The following is a 14,359-nucleotide window of genomic DNA, read 5'->3' as shown; positions in this document are numbered from 1 at the left end:
GGATTCATAGCCTCAGGCTGAGATATGAGAAACCCACACAACTGGTTATTTCCAACTGGATAAGTGTAACAAAAATTACTGGCGATACTAAATTTATAAAAAAAAACTAATATGATACAGGTTTGTTTGTGAAACCCTAAAAGCATAATCAGAAAAAGCACAATAACACAAACAGCACACATTTTTATTGAAACCCTATAATTTGTCTTATACATCTTGCGATACAATTGGATGTACAGTATCATCAGTGATGTATCCTGGCATCACTGGGTGTTTTGGGTCTTCCAACATCAGACACCCTCACCCGGAATTAATGGAGGATGAAATAATAACCTCAGTCAACACATACACTGTACATCAATGTCTTTTGCCCACAGTAACAAGTACAAAATACAGTATGCAGTTTGTGCATGTGAATGATGAATGCACCCCATTATTTAAGAGTCATAAGTAATCAGTAAATTAAGCTTGTACAGTATAAGCATAGAGCACTGAATACCTAATTTTTGCTTTAAAGTTGAAAAAAATCCTGAAATTGCCTGTTAAGCAGGAGTAAGATATGCACATCTTTCTAGAAGTCATCTTCAGTTTACATCAGATCTTTGTAACAATGAGTTTCTTATGCAGGTACTGTATGTGATGAATAATGTACTAGGATTTTGTTGGGTGTCATCTCGTAAGCAGTACAGTATATGTAAGACCATTATATTGAAACAAAAGTCCTTCTAATTAAATTATTAAACCCTTTTTATGACAAAATGCTGTAAGAGGAAATCTTGTGTTAAAAAAATCAAACAATGCTAAATGGAAATTTAAAATGTATTAGCTCCAAAACATCCCTGTAGGTTCCATGAAACAACAGATATTTTGGTCATGATACTGTACCTTACTCAATAAGGCAATGACCTGCAATTGTGATTTGATTGCTTAAAAGAGAAAATGTTTTTATTCATTCATTGTCAAAATAATGAGGTTTTGTGACTTGGAAAACGATACTATTATGTCAAGCTACTGATTATAAAAACGAACAAGATGGATTTTCAAAACAAAATGCTACTTTAGAACCCATGCTTATTTTGTAACCAAAAGCACAATATCAATGACTTACACTTCTTGTGTATCTACATTTAAACAGCATATTATATTAAAGCTATAAATAACACCTAAATACAAGTGAACAGTGGATAAGAGCATTTTTGGTACTGTATGTGGTACAGTATATCAAAAACACTATGTTTTAACATGCAGCACACATTCTAGTAAAATTTCTGTAAGCAGTTACAAAGGTAATTCCTATTCAGATCTGACAGGATTTACGATTATGGTTCCATTAAACCATTGCTTTTAAGCCAACATGTACAGTAGATGTCCGCTTGTTAGCATTAATTAATGAAAGAAAATGCCAGCTTATAAAATGTAGATCATACTGTGTATTTGCCAACAGGCCATCTTTTTCAAGGCCAGCCATATTTGAGCAAGGATTTTGAAATACAGTATTTTGATTTCTTTCATGAGAAAAACAGTATAACAGTCAACTACATGTATAGATAACAGACCTATCTCTAAGGGTAGATTTGTTTAACCTGAAACCTACTTGCTTAGACCAGAACTGAATAAAATGACAGCTTTGTCCAGCACTAGTATACCTATTGCAATAGGATAGGATAATAATTATAAGGTGATTTCCAGAACAAGCTATGATAGACACAGTTCTGGAAATTCCCTGCTGATTTTAAGTGTTAATATTATCCATGAGAGTCTTTGCCTAGTGAGTTTTTAGATTGATCAAATGGAGTTCCAACAGAGCTGAAGTAGAAAATAAAAAGTGAAAACTGAAATGGAGCTACAGTACAATACCGGTTCATACTGTAGCTGGAAACTGTTCCTCAAACAGCACAAAGTTAAACATTTATGTGCTACTGCTTTAATCACTTCATTTTCATACCACTTCATGTCACAAAGCTCAGATAACAAAATCCCAATCATCGTTGAAACTCGGCTAGCAATCATACTTATATTCTTTCTTAAAGCTATTTCTCAAGTATTCAATTGGAGCCAACAGGTTACATAAAAATGTTGCTAATAATGTGCCTGCGTCACCAGACAACTTTACTGTACCTTACATGATCTGATGTTTTCAGGAAGGTTGACGGAGCTTTAATTAGCTAAAAAGATTATTAAAAAGATTAAAAAGATTATTAAAGGAATATAAATTATTCAGAATACAGCAGCATAACATCAGACAAAAATAGTATTTTATGGCCTTGCCCTGGCTTCCCATGGATTACAAAATTAACTAAAAGATTTCTCTGCTGACATAAAAGAGAGACAGGACCAAGAAATAGTCTAGTTTTTCCATTTACTCAAGGTTTCAATTAAATAGACCAAACCAACAGTTCAACTGTAAATTCAAAACTGAGGTTTGATTTATTTCTAGTAGGTAAACGGAAGATGGAGCTGTGTTAGCTCAGACGGCAAGGGCGTCTAGCTCCTGATTGGAAGGTCCCAGGTTTAATCCCAGGTAGGGACAAGCGATGTAGCTTGCTCTAAGTCCTTCCAGGCGGCTCCCAGGTTCACTCAGCCTGCTTTCCAAATGAGTACACTACCAGGGGTTAATCCTTCCGGGGTTAATAGGACGGCCGAAGTGTGATGCTGACCACATCACCTCCACATCCAGTGTCAGATGGTTGAGAAAAATGGTGGCCTGAAAAGGGGACCTCAACTACAGTACTTACCTAAATGGCAGATGCTATAAGAGGCATCTTTAAACCACTATTTTGAGTTCACAATCATGGATTATGTCAGCACAGTTTTGATTTAATCTGTATCTTTAAGAACCAAGAAAGTCAAATAATAACAGAAATCAAAACTCAACAATAATTACATGATTGCCTCTCTACAGAATATAATGCAGATCAAGACAGAATCCAAGCTTATGGACCTGTTGGAATAGAAACCCCTAGTGATGTGTAAAATGTCCAAAGATACACAACTCCCTCCTGAGTTATATTCACCTTTAAACCAAAATGCATTTGTGTAAATTCACTACTAAGGTGGAGAGATTTTAAATTACAGATGGTATAGATTTTATGTCACTATGGATTTAATCCAGCACTTACTACAGTAAGGATTAGTTTATACTCTGAACACAGGTTGCTACAAGTAGAGTCACATGAGACTCTTACCACATGTCAAAATAAGTCAATCACTGTTCTCTTAGTAGGGTTCTAAAAGCTCTAAAACCTAAAACCTCCAATAATTTAAAACCTCTCATAAATACAATATATACAGTAAATCTTTACTACCAAGTCGCATCATATCTCATTATCCGTAGAAATTATGAAACTGATCAAAATATACCTAACTTAATGCACAGAAGTAGTGAGTGAATATAAAATATTACTCAAAAGAAAACACAACAAAGATTGACAGAATGTTAAACTGCAAACACATTTTTTTGCTTGGAGCAATTACCTTTGGTATTCAATCTGAGCAGCACAATATGTGACAAAGACATTGACCTTTTCTTTTTATACACTGTACTCCTGTAGATCTCTTTATCACTACAATTTAAAACTTATGTTTTCAGGAGGTGGAATCTTATCTCTTGAGGGCTAAACAGGTTTAATTACACAGCACAGCTTTCTCTGGTATAACTTCAATGAAATTCTTTGGTGACATTTCAACTTCACAATTATCACAACTTCACAAAAGTGGATCAAAGGTCTAACTGGAAACATATAAAGAAATAATATAAATAATAACAACCGGATTATGCCAATACTATGGTTAACCCTTTCTTAAAGAATTTGGGTCGTAAACTTAAAATAAGCTATACAAAAAGGAGCTTTGTTTTTGTAGTGGTACAGTATAAGTCTTTCATGTAAGGCATTACTTATTAGAATTGCTTTAGTTTTCATACATTATGTTTAAAATGTTAAGAAATGGTTAATTTAATGTATTAATTACAGCTAAAAGATACAGTATGTGAAATAAATAAAGAAAGAATAAAAAAGACTACACTGCAAATATTCAACAAAAATTTCAACAAGTTTACTTTCACTTATAGACTTATTTGCTTTTCCATGATTTTCTCCATAGGTTATGAGGGTTTCTGCTACTAGATGTTTACAGCCAAAGTCATATGACTGAAAAATGCTCTTAAATGTGCCTGAATTGCATTCTTTCATTGCACCAAAATACAGCACAGTATAAAAGGTCATCATAATTCAGAATAATGTATATTATAAGGTTTTAAGTGTGAGTGAAGATGGACCTAGTTCTTAGTCCTACTGACATAGTCTGTAATTTATCGCCATTAGAGTCTATCTACAAAGTGCTTTTGGGTTCATGGAAATGAGCAGGGGAATTTTCTAAATGGTCGTCATCTCTCTGCTGCTTGCAGAAATAAGGCATGATTAATACCTCAATGTAACATGTTTTAACTTTGAGCACCATAATGACCAGTCTTAAAAACACCAGCCTATGTTGCAAGATTTTTCTCCTGACAAATGCTGTTGCATGCCAAAAATGATTCATATGTTGCACAGTAAAAATCTGTGAAATGTTATCAGGAGAGGTTCTGCATTCAGAACCTGTTAATTTCCATGCTGTTCACAAATACATGGGCTGAGGAGCAATTTTCTGGCTTCACATATATAACAGTCTACACTCTACCCTCCAGCTCAGCACCCTGGATAGTGCAGGCATGCTCTTCTCTGCTTTCAGGGGAATGATTGACTGCTCAGTAGCAGCTCAATCAGCAAAGCATGTCGCCACAGAACGGTATGATAGCTGCCTTCATGGATGGTAACTTAGAAGATGAAAAACTACTGCAGCAGTGCATCACCTTCTCACACAGATGAGATCATTTTAATGATGTGGTGTCAGTATTAAAGGCATCCCAAAGAGGAAGAAAACAAATGTATACATATACAGTACATACAGTATGTATACTGTAACAGATGCATCTATAGAACCTATACAGTAACAAGGACCAAACTGCAGGTGTTGTTTATTTTAACTGGACATGTACAGTACCATACAGTTGTAAAGCTGCACTGTACTGTACATTGTAAAACACAGCTTGCTAAAAGAATCAGAAATGCCTTGCTGTGGTCAAAAGCTTTATATCTGAAGGAAAAAAAAAGACTGCCAATGTAATGAAGAAGAGTAATTACCAAGATAAAGATTTCTAATTTAGAAGAAACAGAAATGTGATTTGCTGGCATACATCCCACAAATGCTTCAGATTTAAAGATTTGGTTGATTGCCCATATAATTTTGGTTGTGTTTTAAAAGGACAAAGTTGCAATATCTACTGAATGCACCTAGCAGAATGAATCCTGTCAGCTCTCCGTTCTCCTTCAATCAGTCATAAAAGGACACCTTTCTTACTGCTAGAGAAAAGAATCTTGTAACTCAGCTTTTAACAACCATGTGTAGGCTTGTCTAACCTGAAAGTCTGTGCAATGCTACCATTGAAGGTTTTTCATTTGTACCCAGGCCATGTCCGTAATGCAGCTGTTGAATCTTACAGCTCTAGTAAATATGTGAACTAATGTCTTCCTAAATAATGATTACATGGATTTTTAATCAAAGAAAGTATGGTTAAAATCTCAAAAGGCATTACTCAAAATCATTTTTACTACAGTACATACCAGTACTTATACATTCTTATATGGAGACTGTTGAGTCCCCAGAATATAGCACCAACTGAGTTGGTAACGGATAGTTTCAGAAATCATGAAGAATGTGACTATGGTCAACTGACAAAATCACTGATAAAATTCTGGATAATTACACTGCATTTATTAAGACACTTAAAAATAACAAGAACCCCTGAAAACCCACTTCATCTAGCAGTTAAAGCAGCATCCATATGGATATTTTGCAGAAGGCATTATACACCAGGATCCTCACTACAAAAGCAGATCAGATGGGGCAGTGAGAAATTGATGGGAAACTTTAGGAAACCCAAACTGTAAAAGCAGAGAGTAATAACAGGCTTTATAATGGGCTATAACTTGGAAAGTCTGGTCCACGGAAACTAGCAGCACTTACTGGTCCACCAAATGCACCACTGCTGCACCATTTGGAGCAGCAACCTGAATTTCCTTGGAAGTCTCAGTCCCAGAGTCAACCATCTTAGCTTCTGAGATGTGGATAGATCAGGCTACAAGGTGGTAGTAATGTTGCTGCCATTGTATCATCATGCAGTTAGGTAGCCATCAATCACTGCAAGTGGAGGTCTGTAGTGACTAAACACTCCTGACAGACAATCACACTTGGAACTCCACATTGATTTGTCTGTTGCACACAGCAATTAGTGTATCATTCAGCAGGTTTGCATCACACATGCTGACATCCATCAGGATGGTCTACACAAAACCTTGATTCATCATCAAAGAGCACTTGACGTCACTGCTGGTGTTTATACCTGACGATTTTTCCCAACATGCCAATAGCATGAAGGTATTATTCTCTTCAAGTAGAGAATATACATTATTTACTGTATTCGTTCTTTTTTGTTTTCACCAGGGTTAACAATGAACAGGTTAACTTTCTTCAATGTGCCATTTCAATTATCTCACTAATTGGTTCTTGCAACAAAGTTACTCGATCGTGTATCATAGTCAGACATGAATCATCAGCTAATCAAAATGATGCCAAAACACTAAGCCTATATCTCAAGTATTCCGCATCTCTGGCAGTCTATGATTTGAATTTAATTTCCAATTAAGCATACATTTCAGAATTCCATCCATCTATTTTCTAATGGCTTTATGCAATACAAGGATGGGAGGGCGAGCCAGAGCCCATCCTGGCAGCCACACAGACCACAAGCATGTACACTCTCAGGGCTGCATTTTCCAGAAGCCAATTAACCTACCAGTATGTCTTCAGCCTGTGGGAGGAAACCAGAGGACCCAGAGGAAATCCATGTTAACATGAAAAGAACATGCAAACTCATACAGATTGCACCCCAGGAACTGAACCCTGGGCCCTAGCAATGTAACCACTGTGCTACCATACTAGAAGCCTAGATCTTAAACTACAGAAATACTTCTGAAAATTCTAAAATTGACTTTAATCTGTCACAGCGTACTAATAAAAGTTAAAATATGCCGAATTTAGTGAGCGTGAACATGTGAAAATGTCTAACGTGTTGACATAAACTACAGTATAATAGGTCATCTGTGAAAAGTCCCAAAAATGACAGATGATTATATGAATACATTGAGAATGCTGTTAAATGTCACTAACTTAATGAACATCTATGGTTGTATTCATGTGCACATAAATACACAATAAGACTGCGAGTACTGCATTTACCCGGCTAAATGAAATAACTGCATAGCAGTATTCTTATTGTCCACTAGGTGTCAGCAGTTGAAGTGTTAATGTTTCACTTGCTATGCTAAGAAATTTAAGACATGGAAGTGGCATATTCTTAATTGAACCAAGAAAAAGGCTTAAGGCTTATATACCTCTAGAATAATGTGCAGATGGATTTATGTTCATGGAACATTTTTCCCCCCATAAAATCAGTACATTGATAAAAAAATCACACAAATCAAGTGTTTGGCCTTGCTTGCTACAATATCACCATAGAAACCATTCTTAGCCAATACATCACAAATTTATTCATGACTACATTCACATTCACACTACACTTGATTTTCAAATTACTAGTATTGTAATCAAAACAGGGAACCTAAATTGTTGGTCTTTATTGATTTGTGTACAGTATGAGCAGAGGAATGAGTGTATGGAGAAATTTCTACATCCCAGTTAAATTTGCAGTAAGATCTCGCTCTAATCCTTTTAATTACATGGACAAAGGTGGTTTTAAAACTAAGATGTCAAGAAGAATGAAACCCCACAGTTCTCAGCTTTTGCATTAACCTACATAGCAAATGATATGTAAAAAAGTAAATTCAGCAAAAAGTAAATTCAGTCAACCAACTTGCCATATAGTACCATTCATTGTGGTCCTCTCATTTGTACTTTGCAGATAAACAATAATGGATATTCAATCACGAAAATGTATGTTGTATTTGGTTTTTTTTACTCCATACCTCATTTTGACATGCAACAGAAAAAGGCTCACCTTATTTAAGCAAATATGGCTGCTGTTAAGGCTTATACAAGTTACAACATCTTCCATACACTTGAATTAGTAAATTGGGAAGAAGTTAAAAATAAGTCCCACATATTTTGATAGGTGTCAGATATTTTTTTAAACTGATTATGCAATGAATTGAAATACGTTTTACTTTAATACTTTCCATCTCTCATGGATAAAAAAAAAACATTTTTACCCTTATTAATACCACTACTATTAGTATTAGTAAGTATAGACTGAGAATAAATCTTTACTCAAAAGTACTTCTGCACAGATTCCACATGACAAAGGCTTTGTTCCCAAAATAAGAGTCTTTTGATAATCAGAAAGAGAATTAGATATTTTGATATTATGCTGCAAGAGTTCAATTTATAAAACACTGTGAAGTTGTTCAATGCTTAATGGCAGAAAACATTTAGTACCTGACCTAAATAGTTCACTAGTTAATTAATATGTAAAACAGGCTTCTTATTTGGCAAATCTGGACAGGAACAAATAAAAGCCCATCTTTATTTTGACATATTATTTAATAATGATATTTTTCTAAATGACGGGCTAATTTCTTTTTAAAACCTATCAAATCATTTACAGATTTCAGCTTTTCACACCTCTTCCCCAAATGTCCCTTTGTTTTTTACACTATTTCTCACCAGCTCTGTGCCCATTCTCACCTGCTCTGCTCTGCCACCTGCTTTATATCTCTGCTACTTCCTTTCTCTCCCTCACACCTGAAGGAGGCTTAAACATACTGTAAGAACAAGATAAAGGTTATCCATGAGAAGTCGTCATTCAACCCATCCAGCCCATTTTTTGTCAGGAGTAGTTAATTGATCAATGGATCTGATGCAGCCAATTTGTGAAAGATACCAAGGTATGGGCTTCAAACATATGGCTGGGTAACTCGTTCCATCCATGCTCCTGCAACTCTCTGGTTAAGGAAGTACATCCTGTCCTCGGTTTTGAATGCACTTCCACAATGTTTTCCACTTGTGCCCTATATTTACTGCTAATTTTGAAGAAATTGACTTTGTCAATCCCTTTGAGGATTTTGAAAACTTATGAGGGGACCTGATACAGACTTCTCTGTTCAAGACTAAAAGGGTTGAGCTGCTTCAGCATGTCCATATAGGATATTCCCTTAAGCTCCAGAACGTATCTGGGTGCTTCTCTCCAGACTGAATCTAGAGCAGCAGTACATTTTCTGTAACATGGTGAACAAAACTATACACTATCATTTTACTAGTTACTAGCTTCAGTAGTGTGAAAATCTCGTTTTGTTTTTTACTTTTCAGCATGGAATTAACCTGTACTTGCTCCTTCCTAGTAAAAGCATGCCGATACAACTCCATACTTGTACATTTTCAGGTAAATATTTTTTGTCTAAATGCAAAGTTTTACATCTGGTTCAAACCCAGCATGGCACAACACCCTATCTACAGTATATCACCCCTATTGTGAAGCATGGTGGCAGCAGTATAAAGATACATGGCTGCCTTTAAGTACCAGACTGGGAATTTAATCAAAATGGGAGAAAAATGAATGGAGCACGATACAGACAAACCTTAGAGGAAAACCAGGATCAGGCTGCTGATTGGGATGAAAACTCACCAGTACTATGATCCAAAACACAAGGCCAAAGCTACACTGGAATGGCTTAACAATAAGAAAGTGAATATCTTTGCAAGGGAACGGGTAAGGGTTTATCCCATGCTGAAAGGGAAAGAGAATCTAATATCTCTGATTGGTCCAGTCAAATTCTCAACTTGAATATAATGTAATTGGTGAAAAAACTTGAAAATTGCTGTCCATCAATGATCCCTAATCTGACAGAGCTTGCATGAGTTTGCAAAGAAGGAATATGCGAAACCACAACTTCCCACTGTACAAAGCTGGTAGAGATGTATTCAAGAAGATCTTTGGCTGTATTTGATGACAAATGTGCTTCCAGTCAAGTACTGACTCAGTGGGCTGAATACCTAAGCAACATTTTTTTTCTTTGCAGCTTTTGCATATTTAAAATTATTTTGCTCATAGAGGTGTTTAATTTGTACATTCAAGTTCTGATTTAAAAATGGAAGGGGTTGAATACTTGTGTAAGTCACTGCACAGCATAACAAATGCTGAAGTAGCTTAAGCTTCGGAAACCTATACACATTACACATGAAAGTAATGGCAAGTGGAAACCTCAGATTAGCCACCTTCAACTTCATCAGAAGCCTCATGGGCATTATTTCTTTTAATAGAGTAGTGGTTGAGAATGATAAGTGGTGCTGAAAGACTGCAATCCTAGCATGATGAAATATAAACTGAAAAACGGAATTTGATACAATACCACAACATTATACTATTGACTTAAAATTGGTTAAGAAATAATAACGTTGTACAAAAAACTAACAATCATGTCCTGAACTATTTAACTCTATGGAAATCAGTCTTAAAACACACACCTAATACCTTCTATATTTTAGATTTTCTAGATTTCAGTTTTAAAATTGTTCATAACTTAATTTTCAGTTTATCTTTTTCAGTTTTCCAAGGACTATCAAAGAATGCAAAGAATGCCAAATTAAACAGCTGTATTGACAGGAATGAATCTGCATAAATTGCACACTGGCCACTACAGATTTCAATAAAGCTTTTTATTGCAGCTTTTTCTTAGACTCACCCATTTCACCCAAATCTCTCACCCATTTCAGTCATTCATCAAAATTCACAGTAATCAAAGACAAGGTACTTCAGGCTAGGACTCTTGCAATCTTTGAATTGCAGCAGTTCTTCAAAAAATAGCTTTTGTTGTAAAAAGATTTTATCAGTAAAACATTGACAATCTACTTTTCACTAAATTCTATTATGGATAAGTTGGAAGAGGTTTAACCTTGGATCCTCAAGAAAGTCACTTTTGTTTATGGGTTTTTATTAGAAGATGTAAGTTTGACTACAAGTACAGTACTTGTTATAAAATTAAAGATGTATCAAAGATTTATGCAAAAAGATGTTTCGTCTCAACAGAAGGTCCTTGTTATTAATTCCATTCCATCTTAATTCCATAAAATAGCCCTGTTGCCTTGCTGTATAATAGACATGCGATTTAAATGCAGAAGCAACACCAAGGATGACAGACAAGAGACCAAATCTGTCGATAGAGACACAGGAAATCCATGTGCATCCTATCCTTAAATGGAATTAGTTATAAATCATTATCTGCCAATAAGTAAATTAAATGCCTACAGCACCTTGGTAGGGAAGATACTGTATGTAAACTTGAGCAGTACACAGTTTTAAAAAACTAAATTAAACAGCATGCCTCTGGGATAAAGAGAAGGCATTCAGTGATTAATTATAAAATCCAAGAATGGATTTTCAAAGAACCTGAGAAAAAGTATACATTTATAAGTATCATCCATAAAATCTGTACTGTACCTTTAGACTGTCACCATCATTAATTTGTAAACGACTTTGATAATTTACCTCATACAAATATGTATTACTGAATGCTCCTCTACTCTATTATGCTGGCAACATTATTAATTAAAATATATTGTTTACCTGACTTTAAGAACAATATACAGTAGTTCCAGAACCTTATACACTTATTGGACAGAGTGAATACTCCACATTGGATGTGATTATGTAATGTGCATTACCATACTTGTTGGAATTACATAAATAATTCAGATTTACTTAAAATCAAGTTTCTTCATATCTACTGAATCCTACAATTCACATTAGCACTCCACTTTCATTCTTTAGTCCCAATAATGCAGTTTTATTATGGGCAGCAGATAACAGTAATTTAACTTCTTCTGCTATTAGCAAAGGGGTTAATGCTGGACGTCTGTCAACTTTACAAGAAATCAGATTTTAAAGTATACTGATTAGAGCCAAGTTATTCCTGGGTACTGGGTTGGCCTGCATGCAACTTAAAACCTAGAGATTTTCTGTTTTCGTCCATCTGTCTGTCATTGGCAAACTGAACATTTGGTTAAAGTAAAGCCGATGTCTGTCTGGCACTGTGTTACACTTGTTTTCTTCCTGTCTTGGAAAACTGCATCATTTTAATATTCCCAGTTCTATAGAGGAGCCTGTTCTGAAGAACAGATAAGGCATAAATGAGAATTTACTTTTGTATTGATCCTGCACAAAGGTAAATTTTACCTACAAAAGTGTAATGCTAACTACTGTTTTTACAATGATAATTTCAACCAGTGTTTTAGGTAGAAAGGGCTGCTCTTGTGTCCCTTAAAGATCCCTAACATTTTTACTATTTCACATTATGCAGATTGGCCATGTTTTACATCACAATTGACACCTTTGTTATACTCACTCATAGACATCTGGAATTAGACAAGCATGAAAGAAACTGAACTAGACTTTTGCTCCCTAAAGGCTGGCTTCTTTGGGGCACAACAAAAGCATGGTAGTGAGGGCAGTTATGCACATAAAACTTGCTTTTTGGGAAACAAAAATCCATTCACAATTCAATTCCTCCCATTGTTCCAGGGAACAACAATTATATGCATTATTACATATTTTAAGTCAGCATTTAAAATGAAAAATATTTTCAAACAGCACCAGAGGAATTGGAATAGGATTATATACTCTCTAAGAAAAATATATTTTATACTTAGTCACTTTGTAGGGTTTCTGTGTAACTTTCAGAAAATATAGATAGTGTAAATAATCTTCTCATTTCAATTTAGCTATACATTCAAGTGGACTGAATTCTATATTACATAAAGCACGTGGACAGGGTAATGAAAAAATGCTGAGAACATGTTTTAATTTAGTTACAAGCCAATCAGGCCACCGTCATAACTTCTGTCAAACAGTGATGTAGAGTTTGTCTTTTTCTTTTTTTTTTTAATGTGCCAACCTGTATTAAATTAATTATTTTCACATTCCACCATTAGTGAATGGAAAAAAGACCCAATTTGTTTAATACAATACAAAATTGTCTCTTATACAATATATAAAGCAAAAAATAGCTTCTGTGACATTCATACTTGCCTTGTCCTGAAGTTTGCAGGATGAGGATGCCCGTCATATAAAGATAAAAAGTCGTATTCCTCCTCTACGGCAAACGACTGAAAAACAATCTGTATTCTGTTCCCCTCTTCTGCTACGATTACCCATGTACAATTTGCACCATTCGGATATCCGTATGGAAAACCAGGGCTTTCTATGGTACCATTCTTTCCTTTTAAAGTCCCACCACAAGTATATATGAAACCTAGAAGACACAAACAGAGAACCAAAACGTTAGCTTGCTTAAACACTTTTCGATCATGAAATATTCTTTAAATAATACAAATCAATTAAAACCCATAAGCCTTGTGCTAAATCCAAAACAAACTTATAAAAAAAAACATTTCAAACACAGACAGTTAACATTTTACACAGCAGATGCATTCCTGAAAAACACAAAATCAATTAAAATAAAAACCTTTTCGTATAATCATGTTGTAATGTCTATAGCTTGTAGCTATAAAAGATTTTTAAACTATATTGTTCCTAATGTTTACCAATATCTTGTAAAATGGGGAAGGATCACTTCTGTTACTAGTGGATTGTGAACAGTGTGGAAAAAGAATGAGTAATGTGCCCACTGGCACATCTGTACAGTGCAGCTGGCTATAGTCCTTTTATTCTCAATAAGCTTTTTAAATGCCTTGTAATGTCTTGTAAAGAACATTAAAATCAGTTTATTCCATACTGTCAGGGATTTTTTCCAAATATTAATTGCAGTCTGATTTGTTTAAGTATACTTTTATTTTTATTGATTTTTCGTAGTTTTAAAAATTACATTTTATATATTCCTTGCATTGAATTTAGTTAATTTTCTTGCACAACAGTTATTTGTTATAAGGTCATAAGGTTATTTTAAGGTTTCATTGACTTTATTTCACATTTCACATTTATTTATACATTGCAGACAAAGTACACTGTAGAGATTTATTTTATCCATCTATTCATTTTCTAACAGCTTTATCCAATACAGGGTTTGGAGAGCAGACAGAGCCAATCCCAGCAAGCAAAAGATGCAACACAGAAAGATTTATTTTATATAAACTCATAAATCAAACAAATTAATAACATCATACAAGAGAACAAGAAGTGCTACTCATCTCAGTGAGAAACTGGGAACATGCACGATACAGAATAGTCTCACTTGCTGGTCGTGTCCAAGAATGTTAAAGGGGGATCTAGTAGGATCCTAAATTAAGGAGTTGT

General features: G+C 34.9%; 1 protein-coding gene across 3 annotated transcripts in view; it reads right to left on the bottom strand.

Annotated features, from left to right (window-relative positions):
• The window catches only part of csmd3b (CUB and Sushi multiple domains 3b), a 581,296-nt gene that overhangs the window by 486,856 nt on the left and 80,081 nt on the right, over positions 1-14,359 (bottom strand). For all 3 annotated transcript variants that reach the window (XM_088929237.1, XM_088929238.1, XM_088929240.1), the window contains exon 2: positions 13,136-13,358. In XM_088929237.1, coding sequence (XP_088785363.1) covers positions 13,136-13,358 — 223 coding nt within the window. The remainder of the gene's footprint in view (positions 1-13,135; positions 13,359-14,359) is intronic.

Source organism: Atractosteus spatula, chromosome 12 (assembly GCF_055471065.1).
Source record: "Atractosteus spatula isolate fAtrSpa1 chromosome 12, fAtrSpa1.hap1, whole genome shotgun sequence".
Taxonomy (NCBI): domain Eukaryota; kingdom Metazoa; phylum Chordata; class Actinopteri; order Semionotiformes; family Lepisosteidae; genus Atractosteus; species Atractosteus spatula.
Note: the sequence above shows the minus strand (reverse complement) of the source record. Positions and strands in the feature narration are given on the sequence as shown.